Raw genomic sequence first — 15,549 nt, forward strand, 5'->3', positions numbered from 1 at the left:
CGGAACGTAAGAGCCATTGGTGCTGCCGGGGGGGGACGCGGTGGTCTGTATGCGGCGTGTCCTACATAACATGGGTAATTGGTATAGATCGGGTACCACTGGCAACCAAATTGGGAGGGAAAAAGGGAAAAATCTAAAAAAAAAAAAAAGTAAATAATAAACCACATTCAAACACCGACACATTTTTATTTTTATTTTTATTTCTGTAGTCATTGATTAATATGAATACTGGAGTGACTGTCTTTTCACAATTATAAAAGACAAAATCATGTCCTGAAACAGAAACTTAACGGACCCGGCCAAGTAACGAGGCCGATGTTTTCATGATGCTCGATTTCACATGATTATGCACATTATATTTGTTAATCTCCCCCCGACTCTTCAGGAAAAAAATGAAAATGTGTTCTAAGAAAACATACAAAAAAAAAAAAAAAGAAAAAAAGAAGAAAAGAATCCTATGTCTTCTAAACACTTGAGACGCACGGCCCGGATTCCGCACGAAGGCAGCTCATCTTGCCGTGTGGCGTGTGCACTCGCTCCCCCGTTCAGCTTTCATATTTACACCGCGGAAGAGGAGCGAGCACCGTTCTCTGAAAAACTTCATCACTTCACCGTGCGATTAACCTTGTAACATAGTTTTGTTTTTGTTTTTTTTTTGTCGCACCTTCAGCTTGTGAGTGTGTTCCCTTCTGCGTTAGGTTCCTGTGGCGAACTGGGCCCTCCAGATAAACCTTGTAAGCTGGACCCTTCGGGTTCCCCTCCCGAGGCAAAGCTGGTCTTGGAGGGCAGAGCTGCGCCCTGATCGGCACATTTCTTCAGAGGTTGCGATGGCGGAGTGGGACAGGGCTGGCTGAAGGCGGGCGCCATCTTGGCTCGCCTCAACGGCGTTGAAACAGAACGCAGGCCCAGGATCGACTCCGCAATCCCAGAATGCACTTGCTCTGACTTGCTCGGGAGCTCTGCCGTGTTTACGGTGCGCGCGCCACGCTTCACTTACATCCACTTCTTCCGGGAGGTCATTCTCAATCACAGGAGCAATGGGGAGGGGAGGAGAAAAAAAAAAAAAAAAAAAAAACACCAAACAAACAGACAAACAAAAAGACACTAAATAAAACTTCTGTTCTTGCAGTAGATCCCAGGAGGTCTCTGTCCGAGAGCACGAGAGCTCAACCCCACTCTTCATCACCATCGACACACCATCTCTGCACCTGCCCGCATCAGAGTCTTCCTCCTCCCAAATACCCACCCAACCCCACCCAACCCAACCCCACCCCCTCTCATTTGACAGCAGTCGAGTTCTGGCCTCGGATGGAACACCAGGCCATGAAGATATCCCTGTGTGGAGACAGAAAGACAACGTTACTGCAGGTGTGTGTGTGTGTGTGTGTGTGTACCTGCAGTGTGTGTGTGTGTGAGTGTGGCGTGTACCTGCAGTGTGTAGCCACACACTCGTTGCTGCAGTACTCCTTGTCCCAGTCCTTGCTCTCCACAGGCGGGTTGGTACAGCCGGCCCGGATACAGCGGGCGGGGGGCCCGGGGGGGCAGGGGCCGACTCTTCTGGGCCAGGGGCCACATTCACCTCCACCTCCATCTGAGAGAGGGAGTGAGACAAAGAGAGGCATGGCGACCTGTTACTACTACTCCATACAGTGTCCTTGGTATCGGCAGACATTACGTAAGATTAATTAGTCATTGAGTTGACACTTTCATCCAAAGGATTTACAGTTGATTAGATTAAGAGTACCCCTGGAGCAATGTGGGATTAAGGGCCTTGCTGAAGTGCCCAACAGCTGCACTGGGGCTTGAACCACCAATCTTCCAGCCCCCAGGCAAGCACATGGGTCATTAGGCTATAGACTGCCAAACAGGATTCCCCCCGTACCTCTCCAGAAGTGAACTCTTCCACCATCTCCTCAGCAGTGGAAGGGAGGAGCCGGTTGCCAGGGCAGCGGACTGCACCACCTGCACAGGAACGGCGGGGGTGGCACGGCCGCTGGACGGGCACAGCGGAGGAGGAGGAGCCCGCAGACGCCGTCGCGGCCGTCGTCACGATGAAGGGCGCTGCCATCTCGGCCTTGACGGGGGCGGGGACGATCTTTATCTGCAGCGGCGGGGGAGGGGTGGAGGCGGCGGACACGGCCACGCCCAGCCCGGCTCCCCCCCCCGCCGCGTGGCTTGGCCTGCAGAGGTGGTGGGGCCGGGGAGTGCACCATCTGCTGGAGGCGGGGCGGCAGGGGGGTGTTCTGCATCTGCTGCAGGGGCGGGGGCTGTCGGGCGGGCCCGGGGATCATGGTCACCACGGAGGTGGGGATCTGCTGCCCGGCGCCGGCCAGCATCTGCTTGGAGATGATGATCTTGGTGACGGTGGGCGGGGCGGGGGTGAGCGGGGCCGGGGCGGGGGTCTTGTGGGCGACCGTGCGGGACCGGGTGGTGACCTGCGGGAGGTCCAGGATGATGTTGGAGGTGCAGATGTTGGTGATGGTGTTCTGGTCGGGGGCGTGGTGCGGGACCCGGGTGGAGCGCTGCGGAGGGGGGGGCGGGTGCGGGTGCGGGGGCGGGGGGGCGGGGCGGCCGCGGCCACCGGAGGGGAGACCGAGACATCCATCACCTCTGTGTTCATCTGGAGAGGGAGAGAGAGGGGGAGAGAGAGAGGGAGAGAGAGAAGAGAGGGAGAGAGAGGGAGAGAGAGGGAGAGAGAGGGAGAGAGAGGGAAGAGAGAGGGAGAGAGAGGGAGAGAGAGGGAGAGGGGGAGAGGGGGAGAGGGGGAGAGGGGAGAGGGGGAGAGAGGGGGAGAGAGAGGAGGAGAGAGAGGGAGGGAGAGGGAGGGAGAGGAGGGAGAGGGAGGGAGAGGGAGGGAGAGGGAGGAGAGAGGGAGAGGGAGGGAGAGAGGGAGAGAGAGGGGGAGAGAGAGGGAGAGAGAGGGAGGGGGAGAGAGAGGGAGAGAGAGGGAGGGAGGGGGGAGAGAGGGGGAGGGAGGGGGAGGGGAGGGGGAGAGAGGGGGGAGGGAGGGGGAGGGAGGGGGAGGAGAGAGGGGAGGGAGGGGGAGAGAGAGGGAGAGAGAGGGAGGGAGGGAGGGAGAGAGGGACAGTCTCTGTGTCAGCTGAAGCACCTGTCAAGGTGAGACCGCCCTGTACACGGACTCTAGGATCTGGGTTATTTTTTAAGAATTGGAAAAATTCCAATGCACTGTAGTGCTCGATGACATTTGGCATTACAGTCCAAAACACAGCATGATTTTTTAGAGGTAAAACAGCAAAAGCTCAGTGGATAATGAGAGATCTAGCTCTGCCAGTTACTGGTGGAAAAATGCCACGGGAGCACTGATTGGTCAGTGTGCGCATCCTCCTCATGTCAAGAGGCAGCCATTGGTTGAGAGGCACTCACTTGAGAGAGCTGATTGGCTCTGTAAGCCGCCAGGGCTTTCAGGTATTCCTTCTTTGCCGCCTCGGTCTTCCTCTTGTACAACCTGAATGGGAGTATGACAGAAAACAAATGGCCTCATTTCTTATTGCCAACTCCTTTAGCGTACAGGCAACGCCCCCAAGGTTAGGTCTAATTAGCTAGCTAGTTGGCAGGTAGTAACTACCAAACCCCTTACAGTGGAGATATTATAGGATATGTTAACGGCATATTTACTTTCCTTTGGTTTCACTCAAAGTAAGAATCACAGCAAATCATCAGTGAGAGAGGAAATTAAAATTGAAAGACATTTTTTCAAAAATGTATATCCTTCTCCCCACCTGAGGGCTGTCCAACACGGATGCTAGTGTGTTGTGTGTGCGTGCACACGTGTGTGTGTGTGTGTGTGTGTGTGTGTGTGTGTGTGTGTGTGTGTACTGCAAGTGTACCGCAGAGGGTCGGCAACCCTGGTCCTGGAGAGTCGATTAAGACCAAGAAACTTTCAACTATGGTGAACCCGTGTGATCGACTGCTTCCATTCATCAATCGAGTGCTGAGCAACAGCCACAGCCAGCACAGCCTGCGGCTGCTCCAGGACCAGGGCTGTGCCGACCGCTGGCTCTCCAGGACCAGGGCTGTGCCGACCGCTGGCTCTCCAGGACCAGGGCTGTGCCGACCGCTGGCTCTCCAGGACCAGGGCTGTGCCGACCGCTGGCTCTCCAGGACCAGGGCTGTGCCGACCGCTGGCTCTCCAGGACCAGGGGCTGTGCCGACCCGCTGGTGACAGCGTATGGCAAACTCCCAGCGCTTTACAGGCATAACACCCCCCCCCCCCCCCCCCCCCCCCCAACAGGCCCAAAATCTGTCTGACGTCCCCGTCCCCCAGGCTACCTGCTTCTGCTCCTCCCCGAGGCTGTCCCACATGGAGGCCACGATCTTGGACACCTCCCCGAAGGTGGCGCTGGGGTTCTGGCCCTTGATGGCGGCCTGCGTGTCGCGGAAGAACAGGGCGTAGGCCGAGACGGGCTTCTGCGGCTCGTTGGGGTCCTTCTTCTTGCGGCCCACCTTCTTGCCGGCTCCGCCCCCGGCCCCCGCCACGCTCACCATGGTGGGCTTGCCCCCGCCCCGGCGCACCACGGCTCCGCCCATCACCATGGCGGGCGGGGCGGACGAGGCGGGCGGCGCGGAGCTGGAGACAGACGGGCTCAGGGAGATGGACATAGAGGCAGGAGAGTCCACCAGTACACTCTTCTAGGAGAGAGAGAGAGGGGGAGGAGGGAGGGAGGGAGGGAGGGAGAAGGGGAGAGGGAGGGAGAGAAAGAGAAATGTAGGTTAAGAGGGAGAAAAAGGGAGGGACGGTGAGAGAGAGAGAGATGGTGGGAGAGAGGAGGAGGAGAGGAAGGGAGAGGGAGGGGGAGAGAGAGAGAGGGGGAGAGAGAATTTATACATTGGCTGAATGAAAGTTAGTCAGACCATGGCCATTTTAGACTGTCCCCTGCAGGAGTCCCCTAGCCCTCCAGCCATTTGAGGGCGCCAGTCAGGAGGACCGAGAGATCCCAGCTGTCCTTCGTCTCCACGGCAATCAACAGGCTCAGTAAGAAATTGTTCAGGCTCATCATGGCCACGCTCTCTGCCCTGACGTGGCTCTCTGCGCCTTCAGAAACGTATCGTTTTTACCTCACTTCTGACTTCTGATACTGCGTTTATGTCGTTTCATTATTTATCCTTTGATTGATTTTTAATTGTCTTACCGTTTTATTGTCTTACGTTTTATGGTTGCACGTGTCAATGTAGCTCTGGTATGTGATTTAAACCCTGGCAGCAAACCAAATTACCCAACAATATAGATGACTGATTGTAAACAGATTCAGGTCGTTTCAATTTAATTTTGTTCTCGTTTATCTGACTCCAAAACATAAGATTAGGAAAGATAACTGCTCCTCTGTTCAACAAAAGGAACTGCAAATGTCCACCAATAGTGTGGCCAATAGTTGTATAGATGTGGACGTGCCTGTGGCCTGTATAGCCTACAATGATACACTTATGTATCTTGTGACGGCACTGGTGTACAGGCGAGTGACTACGGGGTGCAGGTATCCTAGGTTGTCTATGTCTGTGAGGACTCTAAACTGCTAAGGATGCAGGTTTAAATTAATACAATTTATTAAACAATGTGCATTGCAGAAATAGAATGACAAAGGTCGTATTTACGAGTCTCTTCGAACCATTCCACGTTCCTCTATATACCCAGGGTTTACAGGAAAACAACCTGGGTATATAGAGGAAAACCTGGTTAACCTTTGTATCACAGCTGGATGCTGACTCACAGGTAACTTGCATTACCTGTGCTTTATTCCGACAAGATCTTTAGTCAGTGTACTACACCACCAATGACACCAAACTATTTCCCACATCATTAGCCATCTAAAGACACCAAACACTGTATGTGGAAAACCCATGGTTTATTCAGTGCTATTTCACCTCATCAGTTCTGGGAGCATTCCACTGAGGTGGCAGAATTGCGCAGAGGCAGCACAATGATGGGAGCAATAGTCCTGTATTGACGAGCACTGTCTTTTCATCAAGCCTTGCTGACCCTGTGTCAACATGGTCAACACAGTCTGTTTCCTTTTGGGGGTCTGCAGAGAGGCACACGTATGTAAAATGCCCAACACATGGCAGCCAATCGCCGTTGGTGTGTGTGTCTGTGTGTGTGTGTGTGTGTGTGTGTGTGTGTGTGTGTGTGTGTGTGTGTGTGTGTGAGTGTGTGTATGAATGTGTGAATGAGAAGCATCAATTGTACAGCGCTTTGAAATAAAGGCGCTATATAAATGCCAACCATGTACCATTTACCATTCACCATAGGCAGGATGAACGAATGTACGGACGGATGGACAGACGGACACAGGTGACGTGGCGTCTCTCACCTGTTTGAAGTCGTCCAAGTCCTCATCCTGCAGAGAGCCAGACGGGGAGGGCGTGGCCGACAGGGGCTGATCGGGGGACCTCGGGCGGGGCAAAATTGTCCCGCCCCCCAAACTCAGCCCGAGCTGGCTGCTCAGCTCCGATTGGTCGATGGTGGTCAGCTGATTGTGACCCAGGAGGCCGTGGCCCATGTCACTCAGCGGGACGTCTATGGTCATGGGGGAGGAGCTACTGAAGTGGGAGCCAATGGAGTGTCCCAGGTCCTGGAACCGTGGAGCAGAGAGGAGGTGCTGGTCAGGGAGCAGGCCGAGGGTTTATCCCAGGCTCAATCAACAGCGACACCGTTCCCTTACGCTTCAAACATCCAGTCGACCGAACAGGGCCCGAAATGTAGGCCTTTTGAAGAGGAGGCAGGAGACGGCTGCATCAGCCAGACGTTTTATTTCATGCGGGGCATGGAATGCTGTGTAATATCCCTGCACCAAACACACACGGGCATCGCTTTTCTGGCTTTAAAGTTCCTACACTTCTAGATTTCTGCACCCGATACAAAATAAACGGTTCAAGCTACTTGCTGGTGCTAGGGAATTTGTAATCACGTGATTGTCTTTATGTTAACTCACAAGAATCAATTAGGAAAATTACCCTTACACTAGTTACACAAGCCAATATAAAGCGACTGGTATGTTTTCACAATGCAAGACACCGATAGGACGGTGGTCAGGTGACATGGCAACAAGTTAAAAGTACAAAGGCAGTCATTCATTTTATTCTACATTCAGTTCAGTCCCTTGACCGACAGAGTGACTCTTCTGGTTCAAGCCTCGAGTCTTTACTGACTGAGCCACTACACTGCTTCAAGCCTCGAGTCTTTACTGACTGAGCCACTCCACTGCTTCAAGCCTAGAGTCTTTACTGACTGAGCCACTCCACTGCTTCAAGCCTAGAGTCTTTACTGTCTGAGCCACTCCACTGCTTCAAGCCTCGAGTCTTTACTGACTGAGCCACTCCACTGCTACAAGCCTAGAGTCTTTACTGTCTGAGTCACTCCACTGCTTCAAGCCTAGAGTCTTTACTGACTGAGCCACTCCACTGCTTCAAGCCTCAAGTCTTTACTGACTGAGCCACTCCACTGCTTCAAGCCTCGAGTCTTTACTGACTGAGCCACTCCACTGCTTCAAGCCTCGAGTCTTTACTGACTGAGCCACTCCACTGCTTCAAGCCTCAAGTCTTTACTGACTGAGCCACTCCACTGCTTCAAGCCTAGAGTCTTTACTGACTGAGCCACTCCACTGCTTCAAGCCCAGAGTCTTTACTGACTGAGTCACTCCACCGCTTCAAGCCTCGAGTCTTTACTGACTGAGCCACTCTACTGGGATCATCGTAAACTCGCAGTGAAAGCCTGCACAGACTGAGCCTCTCAGGAGCCCAGTAAGATTTTACTTCCTGCAAGACCTCGGGGGGAGGAGGAGGAGGAGGAGGCGGGGCCTCACCATGCCGAGGGTGGAGCTGAGCAGGGCCCCGCCCCCTGGCTGACTCATGACGCCCAGGCTGAGGTGCTCCAGCCCCTGAGAGGGGGGGTTGACGAAGGTGGAGGCGAAGGAAGGGTCATTGCCCCCGACGACGGCCGAGGAGACGGAGGAGTCCTCCACCCCCCCGCCGTCGGAGAGCTCGCCGAAGTGCGACACCACGTCCGACACCGTGAGCGCAGAGTCGGGGTCCAGGGAGATGGGCGGGATCTCAAACTCCTCATCGCCCAGGCTGGGTGTGTGGAACGTCTGCGGGTGGGCACAAAGGGGGGGGGGGTCACATTATCGAAGATTGGTTATCGAATTAACATGTCGGGGACGACATGGCTCAGGCAGTAAGAGCAGTCCTCTGGCAGTCGGAGGGTCGCCGGTTCGATCCCCCGCCCGGGCTGTGTCGAAGTGTCCCTGAGCAAGACACCCAACCCCCAAATGCTCCTGACGAGCTGGTCGGTGCCTTGCATGGCAGCCAATCGCCGTTGGTGTCTGAGTGTGTGTATGAATGGGTGAATGAGAAGCATTAATTGTACAGCGCTTTGGATAAAGGCGCTATATAAATGCCAACCATTTACCATTACATTAATAGTAACTCCATACTACTTGCACTATGTTTCAAAGAAATTGAACTATCCATGCACAGCCCACGGCAGCGTGGGCGTCTGTACGTACGTGACGGCCAGTGGTAACCAACCCTGTTCCTGGCGAGTTTTTCATTCCAGCCCGAACAAAACGCACATCATTCAACAGCTAGCGACCTTGTTGAGCTGCTAGCTAGTAGAGACTGGTGACAACCGGCCGGATGGTAGAGCTCCATGAACAGGGTTGTTAATCGCTGGCGGAGGCTATACGGCAGTGCTCTCAAACTCGTTGGCATGGAGGGCCGCGTGCATTTCATTTCAACAAATTAATCCTACCTGAATTAATTTCCAATTACTTGTTTGGCCGTATGCATTTAACCGCATTTTAGCACAGAATATAAGCAACAGTTGTCGTATTTAGACGACACATTTAACTTTTTATACATCATTCGCCAAACCTACAGCCCCGATTCTGCAAATAACTTATGGAGCCCTCCATGGAGTTTGGGACCACTGCTACACGGTATACAGATATATTACAAGAAGACTGAAGCAACAGGAAAGGCAGATGCACAAAGCTTTATTTTCTAACATGTTCACTTGTATTTTGTATGGTATCAGCCTGACTTAGGGCACCTCCAAACTTCAGAGGGCACATGAAACGCTTATGGAAAATATAAATTAATCGCTTGCATGGATTGGTCCCGGACCATGGCCATGTGGCTTCCATGTGACAGAGACAAAAACATATCACACTGCTACTGATTGGCCATCACATAAACAACCAGCGGATCCCAATAGTGAGGTTTTTTTTCTTCCTGGAAGCTTTCTACGTGGCCATTTAAATTTGGAGGTTCACGATGCGACACGTATGGACCACAAAAGACAAAAAGAAAGCCTACACGCACTATGGGTAGGACGACCGTTATTGGCCCGAAAATATTACGACAATTACGGTTACAGTTTATCACCCAGTCGTACTGGGAGTGCAATGTCGGGTAAAGTTGTATATAATGTAATACTAACAGAGCACAGAAGAGCCTGTACCTCGGAAGACGAGAGGAAAGGGTGGCCGGCCCCTGGGATGGTTAGGTAGTTATCACTGCCGCCAGGAAACTGCACACAGACAGAGGTGGGAATCAGCACGCAGACAATGACAGACAAACACAACAAACTCCAGTCTTAGCACCAACAACATCACGTAAAAGGTACCGCAAAAAAAACAAAAAAAAATCACCTTTTTTCTTTTTTTTTTTTTAAACATCGTTTTAAAACTTCGACACCGGTAGTAATTACAATGCAAGTGCAACTTCATACACAAGAACTAGATGTTGTGGCTAACCACATATATGATGCGGGTCTGGTCCTGGATGGCAGGTGTGTATGCAGGTTTTTGTTTCCACCAATTACCCATGACTAAATAAGATAACTGGCTGTATACACGAACACTGGTTCGTTAGTTGATTTGATTCTAAATTCTAGGGCTATCTGGCTAAACAAAATACCGGACAACTTACAATCTTTGCCCAGGTTATTCTCACACGCAGAAAAATGTATGCAAGAATGACGGACATGCAACTGGTCTAAAGTAAATGAGCGCTAGGCTAAAATCACTTGAATCACCTTGTTGACAGAGTCATATCCATTGTAAGATTGCGAATCCAAAAACTCGGAGTCGCCATGCTGTCCAGCACCGTCCGACAGATCGGAGTAAAAATTAAGATCCATAGGAACTTGCTTTTCATGGACGTGATGCGTAGTAATATCCAACGAGGTCTCTAGTCTACCAGGCTAGGTAACGTTAGTTGACGTATCCAGCGCGTTTTACCTCTGGTGATCTAGCTAGGTAGTCTTTCTATCTAGCTAGCAATACGATGTCGTGAGATAGCGAGTGACTGTACGACTTTCTGGTGGTTATCGAATTAACATTAGCTAACCATCTAGCAAATTGTCACGGAAACTGACTTACAAACCAGTCAATTACGTCGTACAACGTGCGTTCACAAAGCTATCCAGGTCATTCATAACGTTACATTCTGCATCCACAGCTAGCTAGCCAGCAGTTTGGTGAAAAATTATTAAGTAACTTAGTTAACATTAGCTAGAATTCGAAAACGCGGCTCGTTATTTGGCCTAATATACTAATGGTCAAATCGCATTACACCATAACATTTCTTCCGTCGTCCCTTTAGTAAATTAAATCTTTAATTTACTCACAGCGTCCAAGCAAAAATGATTAATCTGTCCACACACCATGCATGCCTGTGACAATACTAGCACCGCATTTCATCTAGCAAGTTAGCCTGCTAATGTAGCTTGGTTAGCTTCAGGGTCGAATAACGTCTCTGATTCCCCGGAGAACAGACAGCCAAATTCACTGGCTACTGTGCTCAAATAAATTATTCGATAATCATCTAAAACGAGCTTAACATTAGCTGGCCGAATTATAGTTATTGCTTGTAAATTATTCGCTAACCTAGACTAACTGTACATGCCGAATAAAATGACAATGCAAGCAAGCTAGCGAGATATTAGAGCATTCACTTTCTCGTATTTAATATACGAATGTAAGAGAAGAGTTGTGGGGTTTTATTAGTATTTAAAGTAACCAAAACGTGAAGTTTAGTTGGTGGGTTAGTAAGATTTTTCTGTCGGTTCATGCTAGCTAACGTTAGCTAGCTAGCTGGTCCTCGTCCTTTCCCCCAAACTGGAGCCTTTCCAATCGAGTCAGCGCTATGGATCGGGCGACATCAATTTTTCCCGAAAAAGGTAACAGGGATACATCAGCTTAATTCCACGTTGGGGATTGCGTTTCCGCCTCGCACTGACACCACAGCGAATGTACAATCGCTATTCAAACTGTTCACCGACAAAAAAGTAAACGTGGTAAGCACTTAAAAAGGAGTTATTTGTGGGTTACTACGGGCTGTGTTCCCCCTCTCGAATCACAGCTTGCGATAATGGTGGTTTAGCCCGGGGCCTCCATTGTGATCTGGTGTAGCCTAGCGCAGTCGACCCGCTTAACAAACTCAATTGCATAATGGTATCACAGAAGCCTCTCAAAACATGATAGGCTTAAAGTCAATTAAATTAAATATTATACATATAGGAAATTATATTTTGATTGTACAGGTAGCTGAATATTAATGTTTTAAATGTCCCCCTTTTACTCTAAAAGACTTATTGGCTCCCATTAGCTCCATAGATGTCAACGTTACGCGATTGTGCACCCGAAGTCCAAGTATAAAGTTACACACGATTACAGCACAGCCGGAGCTAGTTCCTTCCCTTCCATGACAACACCACTGTCAAATAGTGCAAGTTGGCCATGCTTGCTAGGTCATCCAACACTAACCCCTAAGATTAGATAAACATTACTATAACATTAGATAAACTAGCTCTATATAAAATATGTATATTATTAGTACTAGATAGCTAAAAAGCGAATGTAAAAATAACACATTGTGGATTCCTCAAAACCACTTCACACGAGTCAACTCAGCCTACTTTAGCTGATCCATTGCGATATAACAAAACATAAGCTTCGCGTCTATTACACGCGAGCCAACTAGTAGTGCCTAGAGGTCCTTCGACATAGCAAACTAGCTAGCTATTAATTGTTCATATCATTAAGTAGCTACCTTTCCCCTTGTTGCCAAGAGCATTGGCTGATTTTCTGAACAGCTAAGTGCAATACAACCTGGCCGCCTGGGCTAGATAATGAATAAAGTATCTTGATCTATGTCTTCGAGCTGAAACTAGCTCGCTAATCCTTCAAGCAGGGGTTTAAAAGTTTAAGGGTGGCGTTGCTGGCTAGCTAATGCTAATTGAGCGAGAGAATTCTCAATCTTCGAGACAATGTCTTCATGCCTTCACTGTAGGCTCACCATTGAATAAAGTGATTGAGTTTAGTTTAAAGTCGGGCCTCTGCTTTTCCTTACCTCCATTCTCTCCACGATCCGTTCGATTCCTCTTTCCTTTCCAAAATTTCCCCGCATCACAACATGAGACCGGCTTCCGTATTCCTCTAAATTCAGGAAGCGACGTCATTTCGCACCAACGAAGAAGGCGGCTTCAATTCACGGTGAGCTCCATGTTCTTATGCAGTTCTGTGGAAGCGGCCATACTTTCAATTTGCTCTTCGCGCTGTTGTCAAACACGGACGTGAAGGAACATGTCGGGAATAGCAGAGATGTCTAAAGAAATGTCGGAATTGGAGGAACCTAAGCCAAGCGGGGAAGAAGGCGAAGAGGAGCCCGAGTTTGACGATGTTAGCGACCAACACCGAGGCGGATACGTGTTTTACAGGGACAGGAAAGAATGGGCAGACCTTGTGCCGGTTCCGCAGGATGACGGCCCCAATCCCATAGTGAAGATTGCATATTCAGAGAAATTCACTGATGTGTTCGACTATTTCCGAGCGCTGCTGAAGAACGACGAAAGAAGTGACAGGGCGTTTACGCTGACAGCTGAAGCAATCGAACTGAACGCTGCCAATTACACTGTATGGCACTACCGTCGAGTGTTGCTGCAGGCCTTGGAAAAAGACCTGCGAGAGGAGATGCGCTATATCACCGCGATCATTGAGGACCAACCCAAAAACTACCAGGTTTGGCACCACAGGCGCATGGTAGTAGAGTGGCTGAATGATCCCTCGGAGGAGCTGGAGTTTATTGCGGACATCCTCAGCCAGGATGCCAAGAACTACCACGCCTGGCAGCATCGGCAGTGGGTAATCCAGGAGTACAAACTGTGGGACAACGAGCTGGAGTACGTCGAGCAGCTGCTGGAGGAGGACGTGCGGAACAACTCCGTCTGGAACCAGAGGCACTACGTCATATCCCACACCACGGGCTACTCCGAGCCCGCCGTACTGCAGAGGGAGGTGCAGTACAGTCTGGAGCAGATCAAAAAGGCTCCGCACAACGAGAGCGCCTGGAACTATCTCAGGGGCATCCTGCAGGACCGCGGGCTGTCCTCCCACCAGGGCCTGCTGGAGCAGGTCCTGGAGCTCCAGAAGTGCCACAGCTCCTCCTACCTCTCCGCCTTCCTGGTGGACATCTACGAGGACCTGCTGGAGGACCCCGGAGACCACCGAGAGGAGAACCTGGCCAAGGCCGTGGAGCTGTGCGAGGCGCTGGCCGGTGAGGTCGACACCATACGCAAGGAGTACTGGAAATACATCGGCCAGTCCCTGCGGAGCAAGTACGGCACCAGCTGTGGTGATGCCAACCCGCCCTCGTCAAAAGAAGCGCAGACCCCTGCAGAGGACTAACAGAGGCACCTTGCCTTACTAGGACAGTGCTCTTCATCAAGGCTGAGTTTGAGTTTTTTTTTTTTTTTTTGTTTTTTTTATCCCTTACCTACCATTGCAAAAGGAAATAAAGTATTTTAGTCCAAGCATTTGCTGGAATATTTTCTATGGTAAATGTAGTCCTTAACTTAAAAAAAAAAAAAAAAAGAAGGAAAACAAAAAAAAAGAAAGTATGAATCCTGCATATCACAATATGTCTGTGGCTGTTGAGGACGCTTGATGATTGAAATGTTGCCAAAATACTGTACAACAAGCCTCTGCATTGCTTAGACTGTAATGTATTTTTTACTTTAGCACTAACAGTGGTAGTAATAAAGTGGTTCAAATAATTTAAAAAAAGACAGTTTTGTAGCGAGCTCAGTGTATCGCCTGCCACTGCCCTTTTGTTCGAATTAGAACTAGAATACTTGAATTTCCGCACCATAAATGGTCATTTTCATTCAGATCATCGCTCCCAAGGGAGAACAATGCAATGACAAAGGAAATGTATAAATACTGGTTTAAAAATCCAACATTAAAGGCACCAGACTACCATTAAAGTTCTTTGCATTACGCCTGGTCACAACCCTGCCGAGATAATCTTTTCCAAATCAGCCTGATCAGTCAACGACTGTGAAGGGCAGTTTAAGAAATGTAGAGGGAAAGGCCTTGGAGGATCTGTCCAGAGTGCTTTCCTTTACATGACAAGACAACAGGGCTGTATGCTGATTATTTTACTGGTCTGGACAACTGGCCCTGTCAGCTTCGAACAGCCGGGCCCTTTTCCTCTGACCTGACTGCTGCTCAGTGGGTGTTTTTGCACAATTCTCTACAAACTGTTGTGTGTGAAAATCAGCAGTTTCTGAGATACTCAAACCACCCTGTCTGGCACCAACAATTATTCCATGGTCAAAGTCACTGAGATCACATTTCTTTCCCATTCTGACATTTGGTCTGAAAAACAGCTGAACCCCTTGACCACATCTGCATGCTGTCATGCATTTAGTTGCTGCCACATGATTGGCTGATTAAATGTAAATTAAATGTTAAATCTCAGGTGGCTGTGAGGCCAACAGGCCAGCGGTAGGGATAACCTCTGAGAAATAAAAGTACAGCGTAGGGACATTTTTGTTCTTTAAGGAACACATTTCCCAAATGTACCCTGAAAGTGTAATAATGACTTTGGTTCTAATAAGTACCTTTTACAAACCAAAAAGGTACAAACGAATTGTGTATTGCGGGCTAGGGTTAGAATTTTAGTTTAGTCGCACCCTAGTACCGGTACTAGGTACTTTTTCATCTTTTTTGCTGAGAGTACACCAACACTACATTACATTAGTTATTTATCACAGTATTTTCTTCAAAGTGACTTAAGAGTTGATCAGACTGGGCAGGGGCCAATCCCCCTGGAGCAATGTGGGGTTAAGGGCCTTGCTCAAGGCCTTCAAGGTGCCAGTTAAGCACCTTAACCACAAGGCTTCAAGCTACAGGCTGACGACGGCTTAAAAAGGCAATGACCGGGCTTTGCTAACGTGTGAGTATTTCACCTCTATGGCAGACTCCCCGAAACTCAGTCCTGTATCTCTCCAGTGAACACTGGCCTTCCTTCTTATATCCATAATTGTAACTTAACATTTTTATTGTCATGTTATGGGAAGCTTTACCTTCTAAAAAGGCCAGAATTTCATACATATAATTAGATATCCCATATGCACATCAAAGAGCAAACAGAAATAATCATATATAATGTTGTGTGTGGGGTGGTGTTGCGGCACACACTTTACACCAGAGATGGACAAGGGCCGTATCATTTTGTTTTTCATACAAA

At 49.6% G+C, this 15,549-nt stretch overlaps 2 protein-coding genes across 2 annotated transcripts; one reads left to right on the forward strand and one right to left on the reverse strand.

Moving 5' to 3' along the window:
- Positions 1 to 1,277: 1,277 nt before the first annotated feature.
- On the reverse strand, positions 1,278 to 11,269 carry LOC133136187 (TOX high mobility group box family member 4-A-like). Its single transcript, XM_061253455.1, is given in 11 exon segments — positions 1,278 to 1,335; positions 1,429 to 1,552; positions 1,867 to 2,164; positions 2,166 to 2,561; positions 2,564 to 2,620; positions 3,385 to 3,463; positions 4,289 to 4,647; positions 6,327 to 6,587; positions 7,818 to 8,102; positions 9,476 to 9,544; positions 10,052 to 11,269. Coding segments are annotated over 11 exon segments (2,091 nt in total). The 5' UTR covers positions 10,157 to 11,269.
- Positions 11,270 to 12,462: 1,193 nt separating this feature from the next.
- Positions 12,463 to 14,307, forward strand: fnta (farnesyltransferase, CAAX box, alpha). The gene has a single exon (XM_061253450.1). It carries the CDS (start codon positions 12,603 to 12,605, stop codon positions 13,701 to 13,703), a length of 1,101 nt encoding a protein of 366 aa, XP_061109434.1. The 5' UTR covers positions 12,463 to 12,602; the 3' UTR covers positions 13,704 to 14,307.
- Positions 14,308 to 15,549: the final 1,242 nt, after the last annotated feature.

This window comes from Conger conger, chromosome 9 (genome assembly GCF_963514075.1).
Source record: "Conger conger chromosome 9, fConCon1.1, whole genome shotgun sequence".
Classification (NCBI taxonomy): domain Eukaryota; kingdom Metazoa; phylum Chordata; class Actinopteri; order Anguilliformes; family Congridae; genus Conger; species Conger conger.

What these genes read in the sequence shown, in the direction of transcription:
- fnta (XM_061253450.1), top strand. Translation starts at nt 12,603, where the DNA reads ATGTCGGGAATAGCAGAGATGTCTAAAGAAATGTCGGAATTGGAGGAA.